Source organism: Cupressus sempervirens, chromosome 11 (assembly GCF_028749045.1).
Source record: "Cupressus sempervirens isolate cs-2001-9-10 chromosome 11, ASM2874904v1, whole genome shotgun sequence".
Taxonomy (NCBI): domain Eukaryota; kingdom Viridiplantae; phylum Streptophyta; class Pinopsida; order Cupressales; family Cupressaceae; genus Cupressus; species Cupressus sempervirens.
In genome coordinates, this window is record NC_143128.1 from 454,107,559 (window position 1) to 454,132,896 (window position 25,338).

Consider the following 25,338-nt stretch of genomic DNA (forward strand, 5'->3'; position numbering starts at 1 on the left):
ACTTTTCTCCCCCTCTCTTCTTCCATGTTTCCTTTAGAGGTGGAAGCTCCTTTTGAGGTAGAGGCACACCCTATGGAGGTGGATTGTCGTTGTTGGACATATGTGTCAAGTGTTGGGTGGTCTTCTCTCACTTGGTTATCTGGTGGTGGATTGGATTTGGGTTGGGACTTATTTTGTTTTCCTTACCTCTACAATTTCTCTTGAGTTGGGCTTTTCTCCTATGGAAGAGGGGGAGAAGTTTTGCTAAGAGGTTGTCAATTGGTTGGTGGCTAGTCCTTGCTTTCAAATTTTTATTAGTTTTGTGCCACATCAAATCCCAAGTTGCAAGGTTGGTGTGCCTTCTAAAATCCCACTTTGGCTTTGGTTGTGGGAACCAAGTCAAAACCCACTTTGGTGGTTTGGAGAGCCTTCCAAAACCCTATAGATTCAACTAGTATTTTGATGATCAATCTCTTAAGCTAGTTTGTCCTAATTGGTTGTGGAAGCCAAATCAAAACCCATGTTGCAAGTTTTGAGGAGTCTTTCAAAACCTCACTTGGAGCTACTAGGTAGGAATGGTTTATCTCTCACAGTGGATGTTTATGGTTTGGATAGCCATCTAAAACCCCATGATAGTTTTGGGACCTATTGCAACACCCAAGTTTTCTTCATCTGGAATATTATTTCACAACTATATGAGGTTGATTGTAATGGTTGGGGAGCCTATCAAAGTCCCATGTTCCCAAACCCCTTCGCTAGTCTTTCATTGTGAATTATTTTTTTGTTGTTTGTTTTGGTTGGGGTAGCTCTCCTATTTTTCTTGCTCGTTCTGGAGTCCATGCTCAAAACCCATAATAGTTTTTCCCAACTGGTTCTTTATTTTGCTTCTATTAGATGTCTAGTTGGATGCTAGCAATTTTCAAGGGCCTGACACAAACTATGGTTTTTTTTTGTTAGGGTTGGTTGGGGAATGTCCCTCAAATCCCCACGCTATCCCTCTTAGGAGGTTAGATTTTTTAAGTGAGGCTTTGGTTGTATGTTCTATATTCTTAACAGTTGGTGATTTGTTGGTTTATTATTAGTTGTTATTGATTGTCTACTAGTTTTGGGTTGTTGGTTAACAATGCCTAATCTCCTACAACAAGCTCCAAATCCCCCTCAAAATCTTCTTGTAAAGGGTTTCAAGAACCCTTTAAAACCTATTTTACTCATCAAAAAATATGATCAAAATTCTAAAAGTCAGTAGTTCACATCTTCAAATTCTTAATGGTCTTGCAACAATAGGTGTTTGAAAGTATTTACTAGTTTTTATTTAGTTGTTGATGATTGTTTGCTAGTTCTAGGTTGTTGGTTAAATGTCTAATCTCCTGTAACATTTCATCTTGGCAAGGCTCCAGATACCCCTCAAAATCTACTTCTAAAGGGCTTCAAGACCCCTTCAAAACCTATTGTACTTGTCAAAAAAAAAAAACAAATTTCTAAAAGTTACTAGTTTACATTATCTTCAAATTCTTAATGGTCTTGTGGCAATAGGTGTCCAAAAGCAATTCTTTTAATAGAATATTCATCTCGATCTCAAAGTTAGTCAAAAGTGGGACAAGGTATTGTGGGACCACCCATATGTCAATTGTTTGAATGTTGAAGGATGTTATGTTCAATTTGTAAAGTTGGTCCAATAAGAGGTCCTAAAAAAAACACAAAAGTTGTTTAACATTACCATCCTTGCAAACACTTCAAATATCATAGAAGTCAAATAGGTACAATAGCATTTGCTAGTTCATATACATGACTTAAGAGTTCAAACCCAAATCAGTCGTGGTTGAATTCCTGACAATCCTTATCATGCCTCAAAATTGAACTACAATGTTTCAGTTTCCTATTGACAAGCATTCCTTATCATTAGTTTTAGAGCTAAGCTCCTCTATCTTCTCATCCAGTTTTTGAATGTTATAGTAAATTTATCAACTAAATTTGGTAGTGCAGTATTGTCCTTTAAATAGACTCGTTGGCCTAATCTCATACTAGATAGATAGAAATTACTTAAAAGGAGCATCACACTAACAAGGTTACTGTTACTATACATAAACTACACCTACCATATAGCTGCACAGAATTGTACAGCCAATTATCCAATATTCAAACCCTAAATCACCGGCAGGAATAGGAAGCAGTGCATCTGTTGTTTAAAATAGTGCTCCTATTCCTTGAATAGCATTACGATTAGGCTGCCAAAGTCAAACTTTACAATTTTAAATGCAAGAGGAATCTTGAGTGTATAATGGAATTCATTATGGCTTGTTTTTTAGTTTATTTTGGAGGAACAAAAAAACCGCTCAAACTAAAAATTTGAAATTTCATAATAATGTCACAAATGATGCTAATTTGTCATAATCCTCAATCTCATTTTAGAAAAAGTTTCCTTTACCGAAGCCAAACATGCTAAGGAAAATGAACTATGACGTAAATGAAATGGCTCTTAATATTGAAATGAGAAGCATGTGATTCCCAGCTAAGAGTTTTTTGTGGTTTTGTCTAATCACATCAGAAAATTTCATCAATATGGGAGAAAAAAAGCTCAGTTTTAACTGTCTGAACTTGATTTCCCTCAAAGCAAATATTCAATAAGAAAATCACTGCCAACTTCAAAGCCAACCCTTTTTTACTATATTAAAAAAAGCATTCGCTTTGCTCTCTACAAAGTAAGAAGGAATAAATTACAAAATCTGAGAATAGCAATTGAATTGTAATGGATGGTATGTACTATCACATATTGCATGTGGATTATCTTCTAATCCATATTGGCATCGGCTGTTTTTTCCCTCAACTCCTACTACAGCTATTGTGGCACAGATTTAGAGAACCTCGTTTATCAGAGATAATGTAAGGTTCTTTGGTAAACCCATAACACTATCTATGGTTCCCACCTGCAAATATTATGTATAATTAGAGCTTCAACCAATGGAAGCAAAAATATAATCATTTCAGGAATGTATCAATCGAATTCAGAGCTCCTACACGTCCTATTTACTACTATACCATTGCTTCCACAAAAGGTGAGGTCAGTGGGTGTTCCACAAGCAAGCCACCTGCTGCGTTGAAAACTGATCCATCCTTGATCTGTTCAATGGAAAAAAGTTCTCATGACAATAATGAGGAAATGATGGCAGCCCTGCTGATTCAGTCTTGGCCTTGAGATTGTGGCTTTTAACTTGCTAGCCAATCATGGTTGATTTTGTACAAAATCTAGTAATTCAATGAAAGTCTTACCAGGCTTTCTATTACATCATCTGGAATTGGATGAAAGTAGATCTGGAAAATCAAAACAAAGATGACATTTAGCTACTATAAATGATAAAAGGCACTCATTTTGGAAAATGGACATTTATTGGATATGCATTTAAGTGGCCTACAAAAAGGATGGGTATTTTATGATTACATAGTAATTTGATACAATATAAGCACAAATATCAATTTCACATAGCATGTTGAATAAAGATCGTTTTCTTTATTAACATATGTAATGCCGAAATGTTTACCTCGCACTTGTCCCACCCTCCCTTCCTGACGCCTGTCTTTAGATTTGTAACCATCACTGATCCAACGGTGCTTGCAGGGGCCCTTGAATAGCCTATATCAAAATAATAGGACATTAAACAGACCAATGCTGCAGTAAAAACACTACCCTAGAAATTGCAAAGCCACATGATCCATATAACATGTCCGTTAGTCATTTTGGATTTAAAAGACAATTTAGTACCTACAAATTACAACGGAAGACTTACTATTCCTATAGAAATTTCCTTGCAACATTCATGAGAACTCAAGATTTCTCCAAAAATAAGAGAAACGTGAATTAAGTTAAAATTTTGTACCTTTAATGAATTCTCGTGCCTCCTCTGTAGTAGATGGTTTCTCCCTAATAGCACCCTCATGGACCACCACCTACAATTCCAGTCCAACCTATCTGTATTTAATATGCAAGAACATATGATAACAAAAAAAAACAAGATAACAAGCAATAATTCCAGGAGAAAAGCATCTGCAAATTAAACATTATTATTTTGTCTAACAACATTCCCATTAGATTAGTATATTCAATTGCACATTTAAGAATTAAGTGAGAAACCATGAAGCCAACATTCTCATAGATCACCAAGTCTTGAAATCCAGCAGAACGCAACTCAAAATCATTCACATATTGATATATTCAACAAACGTGTATACTAAGTAGAGGATGCCTACTTGAATTTACTACAAACAAACAGAATGCTTTCCCAAACAACTTGAGTTGGGCATCAACTTTGTGAGAAAGATACAATCCATACACAAATAGCATCATTATCCATAACAGCTTGTATGAAGACAGTAAGAACATTAAGGAATTGAGAAATCCTAAAGTACACACATCCCCCTTCTCTCTCTGTCACGAGTGTTCCATATACAACCATCCTCTTTCATCACTGTTAACAGATCTTACTGTCTAATTCTGAAAGAAACAACAGCACGGAAGTCATGGCCTCTACTCCCATTGGTTCCTTTAAAGCAGCATCAAATCTTCTGTCATGAAGTCTTGGAAATTTTACATCAGCATGCTCAGAAAGCAGCCATCAAGCCAATATTTCCTCAAGAATGACAAGTGGCAGCTTCCAGTAAAATTATTCTTCCTCACCTTGAATGTTGTGCCTTCCCTCCACAAAAAAGAAACTCATTTCCCCTAAAGAGAATGTAAAGAAGACTAATTTATAAAAGAAAAAGCTCTGATCAGCAGATTTGCTGCAGAATACCCAGGGCCCAAGACGGTCGATTTATTAAAACTAGAGTAATTGCATCTAGAAGAGACCAAAATTTCTAGTTAGGAATGAGTGTAACATGTCAGGACTACTCATGAAAGCATGACTGTCAGCTTTCAATCCAACACAAGATCTTGCCACCATGGTTCAATTTGTTTGAGTTATCCATGTAATATTATGTTAATTTTGAGATTATAACTAAGGATAGCAAAAGATATCAATCAGAGATTTGTTGGTACATTGGAGGTTACTTTGAAAGAAGGGATTCTTTATTATGCTGTTGCCAATCTTGAGAAACCACTTTCTAAAAGGCTTTCTTTTGAACTTGGGGAGTTGAATGGAAGAAGCTACTCATGAGAATATCCCAACCAATGCTCACTCTGCCCTTGCTACAGGCATCTTGCTAGGATCTTCCCAAGGAACACAGACAAACAGACTCCCTGCAGACAGATTGAAGAGTTGCAGAATGATTAAGACATTGCCAAAACCCAAGAGAAGAAACACAGAATATGCCACAGATGAATACTCAGGTCTCAGAGAGCAATTTTAAAAATCCATAAGAAACCAAGGAAGCGTGTGCTAGGAAGGAAAGACACATATCCATGCAGCATTATTCCTCTCTGCAATTCCTTCAATGTTCCAAAAAGAAAGAAGCAGAAACAGTAGGCAGTGCTGAAACAAGGAGGCTTCATAATCAACAGATACTATAAAGGAAAATATAATATATCAATCCCGAAAATGACCAGTTTCATAAATGGATTTGACATAAATGGATCTTAAAAGAGCTTGAATTTATGTCTTTGTTCATGTATTTTAGGGCTAGAACAGGAAACATGAGCTCAAAAATAGTAAAATATTTAAATTGACCTCCTTTCAATCTCTTTTGACCCGACAAATATCAAAAAATTCTAGGTATTTGAGAATGACCAGCACATCACAAACTCAAATATCTTTAAGACATATTCTACATGAAGATCAGCGAGAACTGTTGAATTAGATGAGAATGGGGTAGTAAATCTAAGAACAAATAGCATTCCTTAAGGCATGATCTCCTTAGAGAGGTTGTTCAACATAGACAACCAAAAAAAATAAGCATATCTGTAAACCAATTTCTTCTGAAAGCACACAGCATGATCCTTACCACCTAGGGTGCAATGTGCCCTTTTAGGGACATCCGTAAATTAAAAGTCAAATTCATAAAATATTAAAAGTGACTTATTCGGAGCTTAATGTAAATTACTAACAAGTCATTTTAATATTAAAAAGAGGATTAAAAGGTGACAAATGAGGAAGAAGATGAAAGACAACAAGGGGGAGCTCATTTCAGCATACTTGATTTATGATTTTGGATTTAAATTTCTCTTTTGGAGAGTTTTGGAAAGTTTCAGCTCTTTCAGCAAGGGTATGAAAGCCCTCGAGTTTGGAGACAGTAGATGGAAACCCATTGTCGGTTGGAGACATCGTGCAGGTGTTTCACATAGAGCTTTAGGCTTATATTTCTGATATCCAATCTTCTTGTAATTTCTGTAACTATGATTGGATTCTGTGATTATTTTGCTGAAAACTTCAATGCAATATTATTTCTGGAAACTTATTTCTGTTAGAGATTTGAATACAACATTATTTCAGAGTTTATATTTCTGCTGGGTATTTTATAGTGTTTCTGGTATTTTGCTGGCTAAATTGGAAATCTGTTGCATGCACATATCTGTTTAAATTTATGAGTAATGTTTTGAGGAATTTGAGGGAAATATCCAAATGGGATATTACATAGGGATAGCAAATGATGTTGAGAAAATTTTCTTGGAAAATTTTCTAAATAAGCGAAAGACCAAAGGAATCATACAAGGGTTACAAGATTACCATGATATGATGTCTTAGAATTATGTACATTTCAAAGGTTTTGACAACTCCATCATGATATATACCATTAGTTCGAAGCCAAGTGTCAATATTTTCATCAAATACAAAGACTAATTTTTAAAGGAGTACAAAAGTTGTTATCAATTGGATCATTTTTTCTAATAGGCATTACACTTGAGTTCTCAATCTTCTTCCAATTGAGAAAAAAATGAAGAGATTAATGTGTGTTGATTTTTAGAATCTAAATAGGCTTTCAAATAAAGAATAACTACCCTCTCCCTTCTTTAGACGAGGTTTAACAAATCTTTAGTGGTTCATTGATAACATCTTTCTTAAATGGCTGTTCAAGACATCATCAAGTGATAGCAAGTTTCAAAGCCCAGGTAGAGACAACTTATACAACAAAATGGGCAACAGTTACATATGAAAAGATGCCATTCAGTTTGATAGATTTAGGGGCTACATTCGAACATGCTTGGGATATTACATTCAAAGAGTGGATTAGCATGTGATCATTATTATTTGCATGGATATTTTGAGTCTTTGTCAGTGTTTTCTAAGAACTGTGGAGAACATGTGAATGACTTGAGTATAGTAATACAGCAATGGAGAGAGTATGGTATTTCCTTGAATTCAAAGAAATTTATTTTTAGGGTAAATTATTGGGAAATTGGATTTCTAAGAGAGGTATATCTATAGATCCAGAAAGAATTTAAGTTACCATGAAGATCCATTTCCGTAGGGGCAAGAAAGAGTTAAGCTCCTCTAGTAAGAAAAATTTTTTTTATAAATTTGTCTTAAGATTGACTGAAATCATCAAGCCATTTACTGCAATGTTGAAGAAAGATCCCAGGATTGATGGAGCAATAGTTGAAAAACTCAGACGTGACATTAACACCCAAGGCCCAAAGATTTTGAAAACAAAAAGCTCAGAAAAAACTTGAGAAAAACATGGCAATAACTCAGCAAATGTATCGAACATTTGAAAATTCAGAGCTTTTTAAATATATTCGTCAAAAACACACATATATTGAATTTGTGGAGCATATTACTGATTTCCATCATATATAAATCAAAATTTGAGTTCAATATCTATTGTAGACCACAAAACAAGAACAATCTCTCTATACATATTAATTTCAAATTTCTGTAAATTCAAAAATTTTGATGTCATCCCGAGGGTGTTGCTGAAGTAGATGGTACAGCTGCAATATCCTTAGCCTCTACTAGATGACCAACATCACCTTCTGCCTCCTCATATACTACCACTTGTTGTCTGGTAAATTGGGTAGTTAAACGGTTACCGGTACGGGCACGGTTGTGTCATTACATTGGCACCGTGCCGGACGGTATAAATGTGGCTTTCACATATGTATTTGGCATCACTGGATGGAACATTACTGTTATGTACAGAATCATTTGATTAATGAATAGTATTTTACTTTGTTAAGTTATTATATGTTTCTTTCCTATTCACCTACAGGCTGAATACCACTTTTGTTTCCCATTCAGCTACCTCCCTCTCAAATTCACTAACTCATCATCAGTTAACTTTCAGTCCACGCAACATCGCTAGGCTCACTGATCCAAAATGAATATTGATCAATATCATCAAGGTCAAGTGCTTTATGTGAAACCTGTCCTTGTGCATTATTTTCACGCACTGAAGGTTGTACCATACAAACGAGGTCATTCAAGTGATTTTAAGTCAATCTATTGCGCATCTTTGTGCGAATGACCACAAAAATGCTCTGGCTGCACTCAACCAAATGCACTAGGCTGAGATAGAATGTGGATGGAAAGCTTTTAAAGATTAGGCATTATGGCACCACAATCTTCCCACTACAACTCTACATGGATATAAATTGTCATTTATAACTCGGTAACAATTTTAAAGACCCTAAAAATTGCAATAAATGGTGAAATAAATTTAAACACATTTTTTTGTTGGTATTTTTCCTTGATGTTTGATGAATCCAATTTTTGTTCTGGGGAGTGCCAATTTGGTACATGGTTTTCCTTGTGTTTGGTTTGACTTTGGACAATGGTGTCAACGCTTGCCAAGTGTTGGAATTTGTTTTTTGGCATCTTTTTAGAAGCCTTGAAGGAGTGGATTAACGGTATTGGCTATTGTTCTTGTGAAATTGTATGTATGGAAACAAGTGGCACATTAAGTGCCAAACCAGTTCACTTTGAGAAGTATGGTGTGCTGGCCTGTTTGCTGGCACCAAGATTTGATGACTAGAATGTGTTTATATACTTTAGTCTCAGATATGTGCGTTCATACGGTTGTATTCTCAACTCTTAGAGGGTTGCAGCTAGGTAGAAAGAAATCAAATCCTCAGTCATTATGCTGATTTGTGTATGCAAATGAAACGCCTAAATGTACTCTGGTAGAAACTCACTTTATTAAGTAATTGTTTTTTATTAAGAAAATTAGGTTTTACAGAGATCCTGAAACTCAAAAGTTTTAACAAATAAGCTCGCCACATAATATTAAATAAAGTCCTAACCCAGTAATTCTGCCTACATAAGGCCATAACAAAAGACAGGCCAACGGCCAAAAAGGAAAAGCCAAAAGACCCAACAAAAAAAGAACAGGACAGGAAATAAAACCCTTACTACTCAGTGTTCCTATCAAGATCCTGCATTGCTTCAGCTGCTTCACAAGCACTCTGGACCTCCTCGGTCGCACGCTTTTGGTTTAGATCATTAGAACGTTCCACTGGGCCCTTGGTCTCGTTCATTTCCCCCTCAATCTACTTGGATTCCTTGTTGACCCATTCATCCTTTTCCCCACCAATGCCCGCATTTTTCAGCAATTCGCCCAGGCTGTTGATGTTCTAGTTGAGAGTGTTCAGAGTGGCAATCACCTGATTGTCAAGATTTTGGTTTGATATCTCCATCCTTTGCACCCTTTTCTTGACCTTAGAAAGACGATCCTCTTGGTCTGCTAAAAAAACCTGGTTGCCACTCTTCCTTTGGCCTTCCTTCTAGCTCCTTTTCTCCTTAATCTCTTCAATCTCATGGAAAAGCCACTTAATTGATCGGAAATTGTCTATCAGACTGTTTTTGGCATTATTGAGCAAATTGAGCCCTATCTTCCTTGCATTGTCCAAAATTACAACCAAAGTCGGGTCTATGAATTCCTTGAAATGAACTTTTCCTTCCTTGTCTTCGAGAACTTAAGGATTCATGGTCTCCCTGACAATCCCCATCTTCGCAATTTTAGTATTGAAATTTCTCCACGACCTCCTCCTTTCTTTCATTACCTCCTCACCACTATCTTCCACCAAAATCTCCTTTATCTTCCCTTGGGGTGAAGAGAGGGAAGCAGGAGGGCCAGGAATCTCAGGTGTCTCATCACTTCTCCTTTCCAGAGGCATATCCTCCTCAGCGTTCCTCTTGTTGGGGTTGCCAGGCAAAATAGTGACATCCTCCCCCTTCTTCTCATCCTCCGACTCCATTTCCTCCTTGTCATCATTATACTCATCCTCCCCCTGTTCCACAGGCTTGGGTGTGGATGTTAATCCTCTAGGACTCTTCCTACTTGTAATATTACTAGTGGAGGGAGAAGTTTTTTCACCCCCCTTTGGCTTCTTACCCGTCGAGGGGGCATTATCCTCTTCCTTCGAGCTAAGACTTTGGTTTTCCTCAAAGTCAGAAAAATTCGAGCTCCCGGTATCCTCCAAAGCATCCCTAGAGTGGCCTAAAGATTTGCCCCTAGTCTAGGTCTTAAGGTATTCATAAACCAGAAGGAGCAAACCCTCATGAAGAGCCAAGTTTGCACTGGGTTTCTTCTTGAAACCCTCAATGCTCTTGCTCAAAGAAGTAAACAAATAGAAAGGAAAAGAAATTTTAATACCATGTCTAAAGTGGTTTAGCAGAACAAAGTGGTGTGTTCGGACTCTGTCAAATCTAGTATCCAAGGAAATGAATTCAATGACAACCCTTAAGACATACCTCCACAGCTTTTTTATTAAATCCATTTTGTAATAAGTCTCGACCTTCACTAACTTCTTCCTCTCTTCCACATCCTTCACGAAATCTTTCACTGCATTTGCCGACATTTTCTTGTCCCTAAAAAAATGTCCCCTCCTGAGGAATCTCCGTGACAAGAGCAATCGTTTCCACACTCACCTGGTGTTAAACCTCGTTGATTTTGACAAGTCCATCCTTCCAGGTGTTCACCATGAGCTTAGTAATCTCCTTGTCAAAACCATGGAGTTTTTCAATGTACCTCGCTATTCCGCCCTTCTCCAATTTGTTCCAAACCTTTGTTCTCTTTCTCCATTTTTCTGCCTCCTTGGCCGGCTCCTTCCTGCTCCTCTCACCAACCATCTTGATCTCCTGTGTGAAAACCCTACACCAATTCTTTGTCCCTTCACAATCTTCTACTTTCAAAACTATTCAATTTACAAAGTCCTTTTCGCCTATATCGTTATTAATGAAAGATCCAAATGAGACCCTTGAAACGTGCCAAAAGTACACGAAATGATGGTATCTCATTACCTTCCCATGATTCTCATTAAAACCTTGTCCTTCACACCATCTTGCATATCTTTCCATCATTAATTCAAGATTACCTTCGTACTTCCCTGGATTCGTTCCAACATTAAAATATCTTTCACGGCCACCAGAAAGTTGTCTCCGCTATGCCACATCATCGCTGTATTTTTGGTCACCGCCTCATTCACAAACCAGTCCACAGCAGAATTTGCCTCTTTATACACGTGGCTGACATGGACCCACTTGAAGTTTCCAAAATCGGATTGGATCTCCTGCACCACGTTAGCTATGGTCTAGGAAGGATGAGAGCATCCTTTTAAACATTTGATTATATTTAAAGAGTCTCCCTCCAACCAAAGATTTTCAATCCCGATAGCAAGAGCCAATTTGACAGCTTGAAGAGCCGCACTGGCCTCCATATAGTGGTTCGTCTGGGTCCCTAAAGGATAGGAAAAGGCCGCTACTCCAACCCTATAACAATTTCTGATTATTCCCCCACAGCTAGGTGGGCTTGGGTTCCCTTTGGCTGCACCATCGAAGTTGACTTTATGCCATTCTTCAAGGGGAAAAAACCACTTAGCCTCATGTCTTTTCACCTCCCTGTCCTTTTTCCTTTCCATACTTTTTCTCCTTCTATATTTTCCCCCTTTCTAATAGCATAGTTTTCTCTCATAGTACTATTTATTTTATCTGCAAGAACAAAGGCAAGAGCTTCCCTTTCTCTAAAGATTCGATTATTTCTCTCTTTCCATATTCCCCAGCAGAAATGTGGGAGACTTCAGGAGTAGATTGTTTGTGTCTTCATGCCTTTATGCAAACATTCCCATTGACTAAAGAAATCCTGGATGTTGGCCGGTTTACACCAACTGACCCCATAGCTCTTGGTCATAAGTTCCCAAACCTCCGAAGAAAAGGGACAATGAATAAAAATGTGGTTAACCATCTCTAGATTATGCTTACAAAGACTGCACCTATTTGGAATATAGTGACCTCCCTTAGCAAGGTTGTCCAGGGTAAGAATTTTATCTTGTAACATCAACCAAAAGAAGATGTTGATTTTAGGGGTGAGACCAGTCATCCAAGCCTTAGCCAAAATGGGTTTTTCCATCCTATTCCAAAGCAAGAAATAACTAGAAGCAACAGAGTATAACCCATTAGTATTGTCCCCCCATACAAGTTCATCCCTCTTGTTATTTAAAATCATAGCATTCAATATAATCATTAGAGGTTTGAGATCCTGTGATACTAAGGACAGATCTTTCCACCCCTGGTCTATCCTGTAGTCGCTAACTTTCAATCCAAATCTTCTTATACATGAGTCAGCCCATCTCTCATAATTAGGGCAATCTATGAGAGGCCCTTGAATTAACCAATTATCCTGCCAGAAAAGGATGCTTTCACCATTCCCCACTTTCCACCTTGCCTTTGATTTGGCCAAAGATCTTGCCTTAAGAATCCCATTCCAGATAAAAGATCCTTGGGGAATATCAGCTTCACTTAGCAAATATCTAAGGGAAGGCCTTCTCAAGTACTTCTCCACCATGATATCCCTCCATTCTCCAGTGCTCTGAAAAATGAGCCATATTTGCTTTGCTAACAAAGCATTATTGAGTTGTCTAATTTTTCTTATACCTAGACCACCATAGCATTTGGGGAGGCAGACATTATCCTAGGCCACCAAATGATATCTTTTGTTTTCTTCTAATCCTGTCCACAAAAAATCCCTCTGGATTTTCTCCATTATGTCAGCATATTTAACTAGAATCCCAAATAGGCTTAGAGCATAAGTTGGGAGGTGTTGAAGAGTAGATTTCACCAAGATGCATTTTCCTGCCTGACTAAGGGTGGCTCCTTTCCAACCCGCCAACTTCTTATTGAATCTATCAATAATTCCATTCCAAAAAGATTTCGGTGGTTTCAACCCCAGGGGCATTCCAAGATAACTAGATGGGAAAGATCCCACTCCACATCCAAGAATTCAAGCATTCTTTGTCGGCCGTCTGGGGTGTTAACAAAGAAAATCGAACTTTTCTCCCAATTGATTGACTGGCCTGTACCCCTCGTGTAGGTGTCCAGCAAATTCTTTAACACTTTAGCCTCCTGAACTGTAGCTTCCCTACCCAGAATTGTGTCATCCACAAATTGTTGATGGGTGAAAGAAACCTATCTAGAGGAGGCCTTTATACCATGCACGGTCCTTTCCTATCTTTTCCTATGAATTAACCTCCCAATACACTCGGCCATAATAATGAATAGAATAAGGGATAGAGGATCACCCTGTCTAAGCCCTCTTGATGGGAAGAAGAAATTGGAGGGAGCACCATTAACTATAATAGCAAGAGAGGGGGTGGAGACAAGTTGAAAAATAATTTTGCATACCTAGGCATCAAATCCAAAAGCCAGGAGAACAGCCTTAAGGAAGTCCCAATCCACCCTGTCATAGGATTTTGAGAGGTCCAACTTGAGGAGGAAGCCCTCTCTTTTCCCTACCTCTAAGGAATGGATCACCTCATGAACCATCATTATTGAGTCTAGGATCTGTCTTCCTGGGACAAAGCCCGTTTGCTGTGGGGAGATGATTAAAGGGAGCACATTGAGAATCCTAGTGGTCAACACTTTCGAAATGATTTTATAGAAAGAATTGCATAGGCAAATAGGTCTAAACTTATCCATCGAATCAGCCCCCAAGGTTTTCGAAATAAGCAGCATGAAGGTAGCATTGAGTTCCTTCAACAAATTCCTGGCCCCAAAAAATTATTGCACCACCTTCACCACATCCCCTTTGACCACCTCCCAATATCTCTGAAAAAAGAAGGTCGAGAAGTCGTCCGGCCCTAGAGCTTTATCAGCTGGGAGAGAAAACAAGGCCTGATTAATTTCATGCATAGTGGGAATTGCCTTTAACATGGAGTTTTGATGGTCTTGTAACAGATTGGGGATTGAAGCCAAAATTTCCTCCTAGTCCTTTGATAGCAAAGAGTCCCTAGAAAGAAGAGATGAAAAGAATTGCACTACCTCATCCGCAATCTCACTATCATTTGTCAAAATGGCCTGACCCTTCTTTATGCCCGAAATCCTGTTATTTGCTTGATGCTTTAAGGTAGAAAGCTGGAAGAATCTGGTGTTCTGATCCCCCTCTTTAAGCCGGTTGATTCTGGACCTTTGCTTCCAAAAGTGCTCTTCCCTACTCATGATATTGTGGAGTCCTATAAGGATTGACCTTTCTTCTATTCTATTCTGATCATTGTACCCTTCCTGCCGAATCATCTCCTGGACTTTTCGAAGCTGGTCTGTCTTCTCCTCCTTGTCCTAGAAGATATGACCGAAGTCTGTCTTGTTCCAGGGTTTGATATTTCTTTTCACATTTTTCAACTCTTGAGCAATCCTGAACATAGTTGTACCTTCCACCTCAATGTTCCACCAGCATGAAATCTTAGTATTCAAATCCGAGTGGGAAGTCCACATCTTCTCAAAAAGGAAAGGGAAGTTCCGTTTGGCCATCAGAGGACTAAATGAAAGCGAGATGGGCGAGTGATCCGAACCAACTCTAGGGAGAAGGGATAGTCTGCACATGTAAGTTTGCATCCAATCTGGAGAAATAAGGGCTCTATCAAGACGGACCTAGATACATTTCACTCCAGAGCACCTATTTGACCAAGTGAATCGCCCCCTCAAGAGATCAACATCCATAAAAGCCAATCTATTGATAAAATTTGAAAGATCCAGCTTACTATCCTAATCTAGGGCCAAACCCCTTATTTTTCATCATCTGAGAGAGAGGTATTGAAATCCCCCATAATAATACCTTTATTAATATTACTACTTTGAATTGCATCAAGAATCTTTGCCCAAAAAACCCTTCTTTCCCTCTTGGAGTTGGAAGCATACACATTTAAGAGAAACCAAGTGTCACTGCTATGGATATAAAAAACTTTGCAGAGGAGAGCATTACCTTCATTGAGAACTGAGGAGATCTGGTCAGCCTTTTTGTTGAAGATCGTAAGCACCCCCCCTGCAACTCCCTTCGAGTCTGTGGCCTCACTATTGATATTACTACTGAAAGATAACTTCCCTGCCATGTCTTTTCTCATTTTTGTTTCTTGGATTAATAAAAAATCAGGTCGTTGGTCTCTAACCATATTCCTAACTATTTCTTGTTTATGGGCTCCATTTAGGCCCTTAATGTTCCAAGATATGGTCTTCATTTCTTTTTAACAGAGTATCCCTTAATGGTTCTTTCGCTCCCATCTGCCAAGTTCCTTTTGGCCTCCCCTTGCATTGCCTGGCTCAAGCTTTTTCTACCTAATGTCTTAGGTTTTACCCCAACATCAGCTTTGACCCTGCTTCTAGTCATTGTTGGTGACACTGGGGGATGGTCTCGGTTTTTCTTCTTTTTAACCATAATCCAATTTCCTTTGTTTTCTTGAGAACAGTTGTCTATCCATTCTTCCAATTTTGAAATCTGTTCTGGGGAAGAGTTATTGATTAGTTCCAAAAACTTCAGCCCCAGATCAATGGAAACTGGGAAATTCCCCAGAGGAACCAAAGGGAGATCCAATGAGAGCCCTTGGTCCTGCACCTCTTCCATCGTCTCCTACCCCTCTCCTGACTAGCTCACCTCTGCTCCTTTACTCCATGCACTGAGAGGGGGGAAACCATCCTTAGGTTGTCCTCCTGTTCCACAGGTTGGGTCCATAGTTTCTGGTTTGGACTTGTTCACCTTCTGAGAATCCCCCAAAATACTGGCTCCTTGCTCTTGCACAGTTGATGAATCTTTGTCTGTCACTACTTTGGCCTGGGGGTCATTCTCCTGATCCCCGTATTCTGACTCCTTTGCCTCTTTACCGTCTGCATTACTCGAGTCTTCTTCCTACTCGAAGGCATTTGTCTTCCCCTCAGCCTCTACCTAGTTCTCTGGGTTTTTTGTCTTCTGTTTCTAAACCAATTTCTTATCCTTCCCTAAGGTAGCAGAAGGCTTACTCTTGTTCCTCTCTGCTTTGGCTTTAAGCCAATGGTTGGCTTTGTCCCCAGATTTTAAACAGTGCAAGCATGCAAAAGGCACCGTCTCATAAATCAGCTTTTGAACATGCACTCCTAGCTTTGAATGGAATGTCACAACCTTCGGCATGTCCACTCCTTCCCTTACACCTGTGCATATACGAGCATAGGTGAGGCGTCTTTTAAAGGTTGTAGTTAGGTCAATTGATAAGAGCTCCCCAAAGAGCTAGCTACCCCCACAAAAACATCCTCATTCCAGAATTCCAAGGGAAGCTCTGGAAGCCTTACCCATACAGGTGCTTGCACAAAGAATGAATCATTCATATTCATCTTTGAAGTCCACTTTTGGAGAACCAAAGTGGAACGTCCAACAATCCACGAACCCTCCCACAAAATGTTTGTAAGGTCTTCTAGACAAGAAAAATCAAAGGACAGGAATCCCTTTGCCATAGCCATAATAAATACTAGTCCTTTGAGAGTCCATTTCTTCTTGGTGAATGATCTAACAATATCAATATTTGGCCTTGGCCCTATAAACTTGCCCACCAAAGTTGATGCCATTGACGCCATGCTATGATCCACCAGCTCGTCTGGAATGGCAATAGCTCAAGATCATTTTTCCGTCTCAAGGAGAATCTTAACCGCCGGGAAAGAGGACTTACCTGTAGGCTTAACACCAAAAAGCGACAACCATTTAGCACACCCTGGAAGGCCCATCTTGGGAACAGACGGAATCTTATCCAAAACCTTGGGGAGGCAACTGGGTCCCCGTCATCTTTCTCCTCCTGGTCCCCTATACCAAAAGATCCCTGACCATCCTCCTCTTGCGACCCGTGTCCCAAGCCAGGGGCCCGATTCCAACATTCCTAAGAAATCCTGCCCTGAACAAAATTCAAATTTTGAAAGTCTGTCTTCCCTCCCTTTCCTACGCTCACCATACTGTAACTTTATTAAGTGTTGTATGCATGTCTCAATGGCTTTTCTTCAAGCAATATGTGTAATGTCCCCACTAATAGGGTTAGTTAGGGACAAGTAATACCTACAAAATAAATGTTAGAATCATAATAATAATAAAACTAACTATATTATTCTACCCTCTAAGTTAACCCCAATCTTAAAGACATCTCCAGATCGGGCTTCTTAGCTCATGGCCACCTCGCCGTCATCCTGGGAGCGCACCCCTTAAGATTCTTCTTAGATGGGCATTCTCTATCCAAGGCCAACGACATATGCATATGTTTGACAACATCAAAATATTCTGACACATTGATTATCGGCCATGGCGGACAATGGAGATCTTTATATCTCCATGCTCCATGCTTCGATATCGATTCTCAGCCATGGCGGACAATGTAGATAGTAATATCTCACATGCTCCATGCTTCGAGTTCACATTGATTCTCGGCCATGGCGGACAATGGAGATCTTTATATCTCACATGCTCCATGCTTCGAGTCTCATTAATATCCATGGTGTTAACCCTATGAGCTAACACAATATTATCTACAAGTACGGTTCATTAATATAAATTAATTCATAAACATAATTAAACAAATATAATTCATAAATATACCTTTCTTACCTTCTTTTCCAAGAGTCACACCCTTTCATAATACAAATCCTTTGAAAGGTCACAACAATTCATATTTATAATTCTTTCAAAAAGTTACAATACTTCATAACTAAAATCCTTTGGAAAAGTCCCAATACTTAAATATCACAATATTTTTGGAGTCACAACTATTCATAATTATGACCCTTTTGAAAGTTCACATCCTTTCAATATCATTGACACCTTTTCAAAAAGTCATTTCCTTATTTTATTCATATTACTTTCCTCTTCCATTTTTTTCTTTTTTGAACTTTTCTCCTTTTTTTTTCCCTTTTGAATATTCCTTTTCCTATCTCATTTTTTATGCGTAAGTCATTTCACTTATTTGCTATTTATACCCCTTTGTATAGAAGGGTGCGACGCTTAGTAAGCCATGACATATGTAAGGTGTGGATGCCTATTTATAAGATAAAGTAATCATTATTTATTTATCTATTACTATAATTTTATTAATTCATTATTTTTTAGTAATCACTTGTATTGATCATATAATATTATTTATTTGTTTTGATTATAATTATTGCTCAATTACCCTGGTATATTTATTAATTATTCTAATATGTTTTCTTTTAATTAATTATAATTAGACTTTGTTGTTAGAGGAGATATTACAATACCACTGTAATGTCCCCACTAATAGGGTTAGTTAGAGACAAGTAATACCTACAAAATAAATGTTAGAATCACAATAATAATATTACTAACTATATTATTCTACCCTCCAAGTTAACCCCAATCTTAAGGACGTCTCCAGATCAGGCTTCTTAGCTCATAGCCACCTCGTCGCCATCCCGGGAGCACACCCCTTAAGATTCTTCTTGGACAAGCATCCTCTATCCAAGGCCAACGACATATGCATATGTTTACATCAGAATATTCTGACACGTCGATTATCGGCCATGTCAGACAATGGAGATCGTAATATCTCCATGCTCCATGCTTCGATATCGATTCTTGGCCAGGGCAGACAATGTAGATATTAATATCTCACATGCTCCATGCTCGCATTCACATTGATTCTCGACCATGGCGAACAATGGAGATCTTAATATCTTACATGCTCCATGCTTCAAGTCTCATTAATATCCATGGTGTTAATCCTATGAGCTGACATGATATTATCTACAAGTACAGTTCATTAATATAAATTAATTCATAAACATAATTTAACAAATATAATTCATAACATACCTTTCTTACCTTCTTTTCCAAGAGTCGCACCCTTTCACAATACAAATCTTTTGAAAAGTCACAACACTTCATATTTATTATTCTTTCGATAAGTCACAATACTTCATAACTAAAATCCTTTGGAAAAATCCCATTACTTAAATATCACAATATTTTTGAAGAGTCACAACTACTCGTAATTATGACCCTTTCGAAGTTTCACATCTTTTCAATATCATTGACACCTTTTCAAAAAGCCACTTCCTTATTTTATTCAAATTACTTTCCTCTTCCACTTTTTCTTTTTTGAACTCTTCTCTTCTCCTCCTCTTTTTTTCCCTTTTAAATATTCCTTTTCCTATCTCATTTTTGATGCATAAGTCATTTGACTTATTTGCTATTTATACCCCTTTGTATGGAAGGGTGCGATGCTTAGTAAGCCATGACATATGTAAGGTATGGTTGCCTATTTGTAAGATAAAGTAGTCATTATTTATTTATCTATTACTATAATTTTATTAATACTTTATTATTTAGTAATCACTTGTATTAATCATATAATATTATTTATTTGTTTTGATTATAATTATTGCTCAATTACCATGGTATATTTATTAATTATTTTAATATGTTTTCTTTTAATTAATTACAATTAGATTTTGTTGTTAGAGGGGATATTACAATACCACTGTAATGTCCCCACTAATAGGGTTAGTTAGGGACAAGTAATACCTACAAAATAAATGTTAGAATCACAATAATAATAAAACTAACTGTATTATTCTACCCTCTAAGTTAATCCCAATCTTAAGGACGTCTCCAGATCGGGCTTCTTAGCCCATAGCCACCTCGTCGTCATCCCGGGAGTGCACCCCTTAAGATTCTTCTTGGACGGACATCCTCTATCCAAGGCCAATGACATATGCATATGTTTGACAACATCAGAATATTCTGACACATCGATTATCGGCCATAGCTGACAATGGAGATCTTAATATCTCCATGCTCCATGCTTCGATATCAATTCTCGGCCATGGCGGACAATGTAGATATTAATATCTCACATGCTCCGTGCTTCAAGTTCACATTGATTCTTAGCCATGGCGGACAATAGAGATCTTAATATCTCACATGGTCCATGCTTCGAGTCTCATTAATACCCATGGTGTTAACCCTATGAGCTAACACAATATTATCTACAAGTACAATTCATTAATATAAATTAATTCATAAACATAATTAAACAAATATAATTCATAAACATACTTTCTTACCTTCTTCTTTTCAAAGAGTCGCACCCTTTCATAATACAAATCCTTTGAAAAGTCACGACACTTCATATTTATAATTCTTTCGACAAGTCACAATACTTCATAACTAAAATCTTTTGGAAAAGTCCCAATACTTAAATATCAAAATATTTTTGAAGAGTCACAACCATTTATAATTATGACCCTTTCGAAGGTTCACATCCTTTCAATATTATTGACACCTTTTCAAAAAGTCACTTCCTTATTTTATTCATATTACTTTCCTCTTCCATTTTTTTCTTTTTTGAACTCTTCTTTTCTCCTCCTCTTTTTTTCCCTTTTGAATATTCCTTTTCCTATTTGACTTATTTGCTACTTATACCCCTTTGTATGGAAGGGTGTGATGCTTAGTAAGCCATGACATATGTAAGGTGGTGTGCCTATTTGTAAGATAAAGTAATCATTATTTCCTTATCTATTACTATAATTTTATTAATTCTTTATTATTTAGTAATCACTTGTATTGATCATATAATATTATTTATTTGTTTTGATCATAATTATTGCTCAATTACCTGGTATATTTATTAATTATTTTAATATGTTTTCTTTTAATTAATTACAATTAGATTCTGTTAGAGGGGATATTACAATATGACAGTGAGCTGGGCTGTAGAAGGAATCTGAATGATATGTTATTTTTGGAAGTTCGATAATTCCCATAATGATAAGCAGCGCATGAGGTAGAAATCGTCATTCATAATGATGGTTGGTATGTTTGAGATTTGTTGAGTGAAAAATGTACCACGAGGTGAGAAGTTTCAAGCAACTAACAGTAGTTTTATTCGCAAATATATAAGTAATTATAAAAAACTTTAGACCTGTCAAGACTGTTGCTCAGCAAAGTCGTCGTTGCATCTACCTAATCTTGGAAGAATGGCATTTAAAAAATGATATTGTTTTATGCGAGTAAAATGATGCAAAGGCCCAAAAATAAAGAAAATAGATAAGCAGCTTAAAAAATGCCAATTTGGAGTGTAGTGACAGTTGTAACTTGTAAGTTTCATCTAAAAAAAGAGAGTATATGTTCAGTTCTTTCTGTCAATGCATATACTCAAAAGCCTGTAGAATTGTAATGACTAAATGTAATGGCACCCAACTGGTTCTAACTTCAATTCTAGCGGTTTGACATTTTGTCAAACGCTTATCATGCAAGTTCAGATATCACTGTAAACTGTAAAGAACCCTGCTGGCTCTCACCCAACTATGCTGAAGAAAATAATATTTCTTTTTTTCTTTTTAAAAGTTTGAGTTGAGAGTAATGCATAGAAATTTAAAATAATTACAATGCTCACATCCTTGTTATTTTCTATATGAAGTTGCAGAAATTTAAAATGCCAAACTAATGTTGCGTAACTTATTTTCAAAATGCAAGCACCTGATTTGTGAAGCAAATTAAAACCTTGCTCATTCCCAATAGTTTATGATAGACCAGCAAATGTGATGTTTCCTGGCACAATGGAATTCGAACCACCTAAAGAATAACACTGATCGAAAGATGACTAATGTTGTCTAATAGGAATAGCAGCCTTCCCCAATTCACACGCTGATATTCTTAAAGGACTAATCTGAAGGAACAGCTACTAGTAGAGATCTTAAGATCATTACCTATGAAATTTAATTCTAAAGTATCTACAATCGAGGAAAGGATAGATTTAGACACATTGACAAAAGATGAATCATATGGGATCCTTACTGCTTATGAAATGTGAGTTGGAGGATATGAATCAAAGAAGAAAATAGCATTCAAGGCCTCTAAAAGGAGTAAAAGTAAAAAAAAAAAAATCAACTGAAAGCTCAAATAGTGATTAGATGAATCAGATGCTTACTTCAAAAAAAAACTTAAAAAGAGTAATGGAAAGAACAAAGGAAAATTCAAATGCTTCAATTGCGGAACACTGGGACATTATGCATCAAAATGCCCTGTAAACAGTAGTGACTCCAATGATGATGAAGAATGCACAAAGAATAAAAGGAAAGAAGCATGCTAAGCACAACCATAAGAAGTTGCATAAGCACAAAAAGAGTTTTTACTAAAAGAAAGAAAACAGCTCTTGAGAAGAGAGTGATGGTGAATACCAAAGTGATGATACTGAAGATGAGATACTTTTTTTGGCCATAACCAGCGAGCAAGAAGAAGGAGATTCTAATGAGGCATGCAGTGAGGATAAAGTGTTGATGAGCCAAATAGTGAAAATGAAGAAGTTGATGAGTCATCTAGTGAGGAAGAAGATGCGGATGTCATGGAAGAGTTGCACTATGCATACAAACAAAATAAGAAATTGAAAGAGTTAGTCACAAATTGCTATTACAATAATAGATAATTCGTCTATTATTAGTTAATGGTTATCTATTGTAAATATCTAGTTAGCTTTAGTTAGCTTTCACTTTTTTAGCTTTATCTGTTAGAATAGAATATTTCTATTCTTTTTTATAGTTTCCTAAGGAAACATCGCTTTATTCTTTTGTATAAATTGACCTTTCAATCTCTGTTAATAACAAGCAAGTATTTACAAATTACTTCCATAATATGGTATCAGAGCCTAGACTTCAATTTTTTTCAAATTTTTTATAATTTCTTTCGAAATTATCTCCTCCAAAAAAAATTTTGAAATTCTTTCTAAAGTCTTTTATGTGCTTCGTAATACCTAGTCACGGCTAGGGTTTCAAAGACAAAAATCTTCCAATTCATTTGAAAAAAAAGGCATATTTTCTTGGGCGTTTTTGCCTAAAAATTGCAATCTGCAAATCAATGATTTCTTAGGCATTATTTTTTCTTGGGCGTTTTGGTTTGTGTTGTCCCTACAAAAACACCTCTATTCTGAAACAAATCAAGCATCTTTTTGCCTGCAAACATCCTTTTTTCTGCCATTTTTTATCTTCATGGCTACCGACTGTATTTTTTTCGAAATCCTAATTTCTCAACTCGAAAAAATATTTTGATTTCAGATTCTTGGTGGGTTTTTCGAGAGCTCAACAGGGTTGTCTATTTTTCTGGGTACCTCAATTTTCAAGCCAGCGGATCCAGAAAACAACAACATATTCTTTCTGGGTTTTTCGAGCTCTCTTCTATGTCACTCTGATTTTTCTGAGTCTTCCTTTTTTTGCCTCGAAGAACGTGCCTTCACAAATTTTCATAGTTTTTCATTGAAAAATGTGCCATGGCATCTCTGACAAACATTCTACTCAAGCATAACTCCAAATTTAATGGTTGAAATTATGGCACTTGGAAGCATCGGATCATCACAATTTTTGAATATTGGAACACGGATCAGCTTGTTCTGGGTGTTACGAAACGCTTGACTTCTTTGAGACCTGATCAAGATACATGGGATCTAAATAATCGAGAGGCAGTGATGCTTCTCAAATTATCCGTGGCTGATGATCAGCTTCCTCAGATTCCATCTGGCAAGACAGTTTGGACACATCTCAAAGGTCTTCATGAGACTTCTGACAAAAGCAGAGCCTTCTTTCTGAAAAACATTGTTTTCTATTTTCATGGATGAGCGCACCTCACTCCAGGCACACCTGAATCGGATTCAAGAAATCCATGATCAATTACTTGCCATTGGTCGCAAGATGGTGGAAGAGGATATTGTGGTTATCAATCTTCGAAGTTTACCAAAATCTTATGAGCATTTTATCAACTCTCAACATCACATCTTCTGGTGTTGATTTGAAATTTGCCGATCTCTGCACACTGTTGCTTCAGCAAGATCGGTGGAAACAACAATTCGGTAGCAACTCCAATTCCACCTCCACAAAGAAAGCCTTTGCTGCGAAATCCTTTCAGAAGGATAAAAGCAAGTTTCAGCAAGAATTCTTCTACTGCAGCATCAGATGGTTCTCAAAAGAAGAAAATTCAATGCAACTATTGCCACAAGTTTGGACACATGAAGGTTGAATGTTGGAAACGCTTAGCTACACAGTCTAAACAATTAGGTTCGCAACTCAAAGCGAACAGTGCAGAGCACACTGAGCAGGCGAAATCTACCTTTTACGCCTTAATGGCTAAAAGACCTACAGATCATGTGAAGTCGTCTGCCTCGTACATTGATTCAAGTGCCTCTCGTCATTTCACTCACCGTAAAGACTAGTTTTCTGACTACCACCCTTATTCAGATTACTATTTTTGGTGGGAGAGACGAGTACACGGTTGTCCGTAAAGATAACATTCAAATTCAGTTTGTTGGGAGGAATCTCATATTCCTTGATGTGTACTACGTTCTAGGGATGGAACTAAATCTACTCTTAGTCAGTCAATTGCTGCGACATTCTCCACACTTGGCAGTCACCTTCAGTAAACATCAGTGCACCATTACTGATCGGGCGACTAAGTCTACTATTACAATGGGTCTTGAGGATCATGATCTTTTCAGACTTCTGATTCTGGTGATTCTCAGAACTTAGCTATGGTTGTTTAGCGATCTTCTGTTAGCACACTTTGGCATCAGTGATATGGGCACTTAAATGTGCATTATCTCTCACAGCTTGCTCGGGATGAGCTTGTTCTTGTATTGCCAGAGATTCAAACTCAACAGCTTGGAGTTTGTGACGCATGTCAGGCTGGGAAGCAACATCGCACACCTTTTACCAGTGGTGACTCATGGCGAGCTTCTCAAGTACTTCAGCTTGTATAATTGATACCTGCGGCCCTATGGCCACTCCTATTCTTGGGTCCAGGTATTTCTGTTGTTTGTTGATGATTTCAATAGAAAAATGAGCGTATATTTCCTTAAAAAGAAATCAGATGCATTTCCTGTATTTCAGAAGTTTAAACCTTTAGTTGAAAAAGAGTTTGGGAAATCTATTATTACTCTTAGATTAGACAATGGGGGGGAATTTTGTTCTAATATTTTCTCCAGCTTCTTAGATACACATAGCATCAAACGCTAGTTAACCACACCCCACATGCCACAATAGAACAATGTAGTTGAACGTCGAAACAGGACAATCACTGAGATGGCTCGATCCATGCTCGAACACAGACATGTTCCAAAGCAATTTTGGGCAAAAGCAGTTAAAACTGCAGTTTATCTGTTAAACCGGTCACCCACAGTGGAGATCAAAGGTAAAACTCCAGAAGAGGCCTAGTAAGGTCACAAGA

The 25,338-nt window shown here is 37.4% G+C and overlaps 1 protein-coding gene across 3 annotated transcripts in view; it reads right to left on the reverse strand.

Annotated features, from left to right (window-relative positions):
* Positions 1–2,435: 2,435 nt before the first annotated feature.
* Positions 2,436–25,338, reverse strand: part of LOC149530357 (uncharacterized) — a 76,923-nt gene continuing 54,020 nt past the window's right edge. For all 3 annotated transcript variants that reach the window (XM_089810393.1, XM_089810391.1, XM_089810392.1), the window contains 5 exons: positions 3,852–3,921; positions 3,516–3,607; positions 3,247–3,288; positions 3,016–3,096; positions 2,436–2,903 (listed from right to left, as the gene is read on the reverse strand). In XM_089810393.1, coding sequence (XP_089666519.1) covers positions 2,832–2,903; positions 3,016–3,096; positions 3,247–3,288; positions 3,516–3,607; positions 3,852–3,921 — 357 coding nt within the window. In that variant the 3' untranslated portion in view covers positions 2,436–2,831. The remainder of the gene's footprint in view (positions 2,904–3,015; positions 3,097–3,246; positions 3,289–3,515; positions 3,608–3,851; positions 3,922–25,338) is intronic.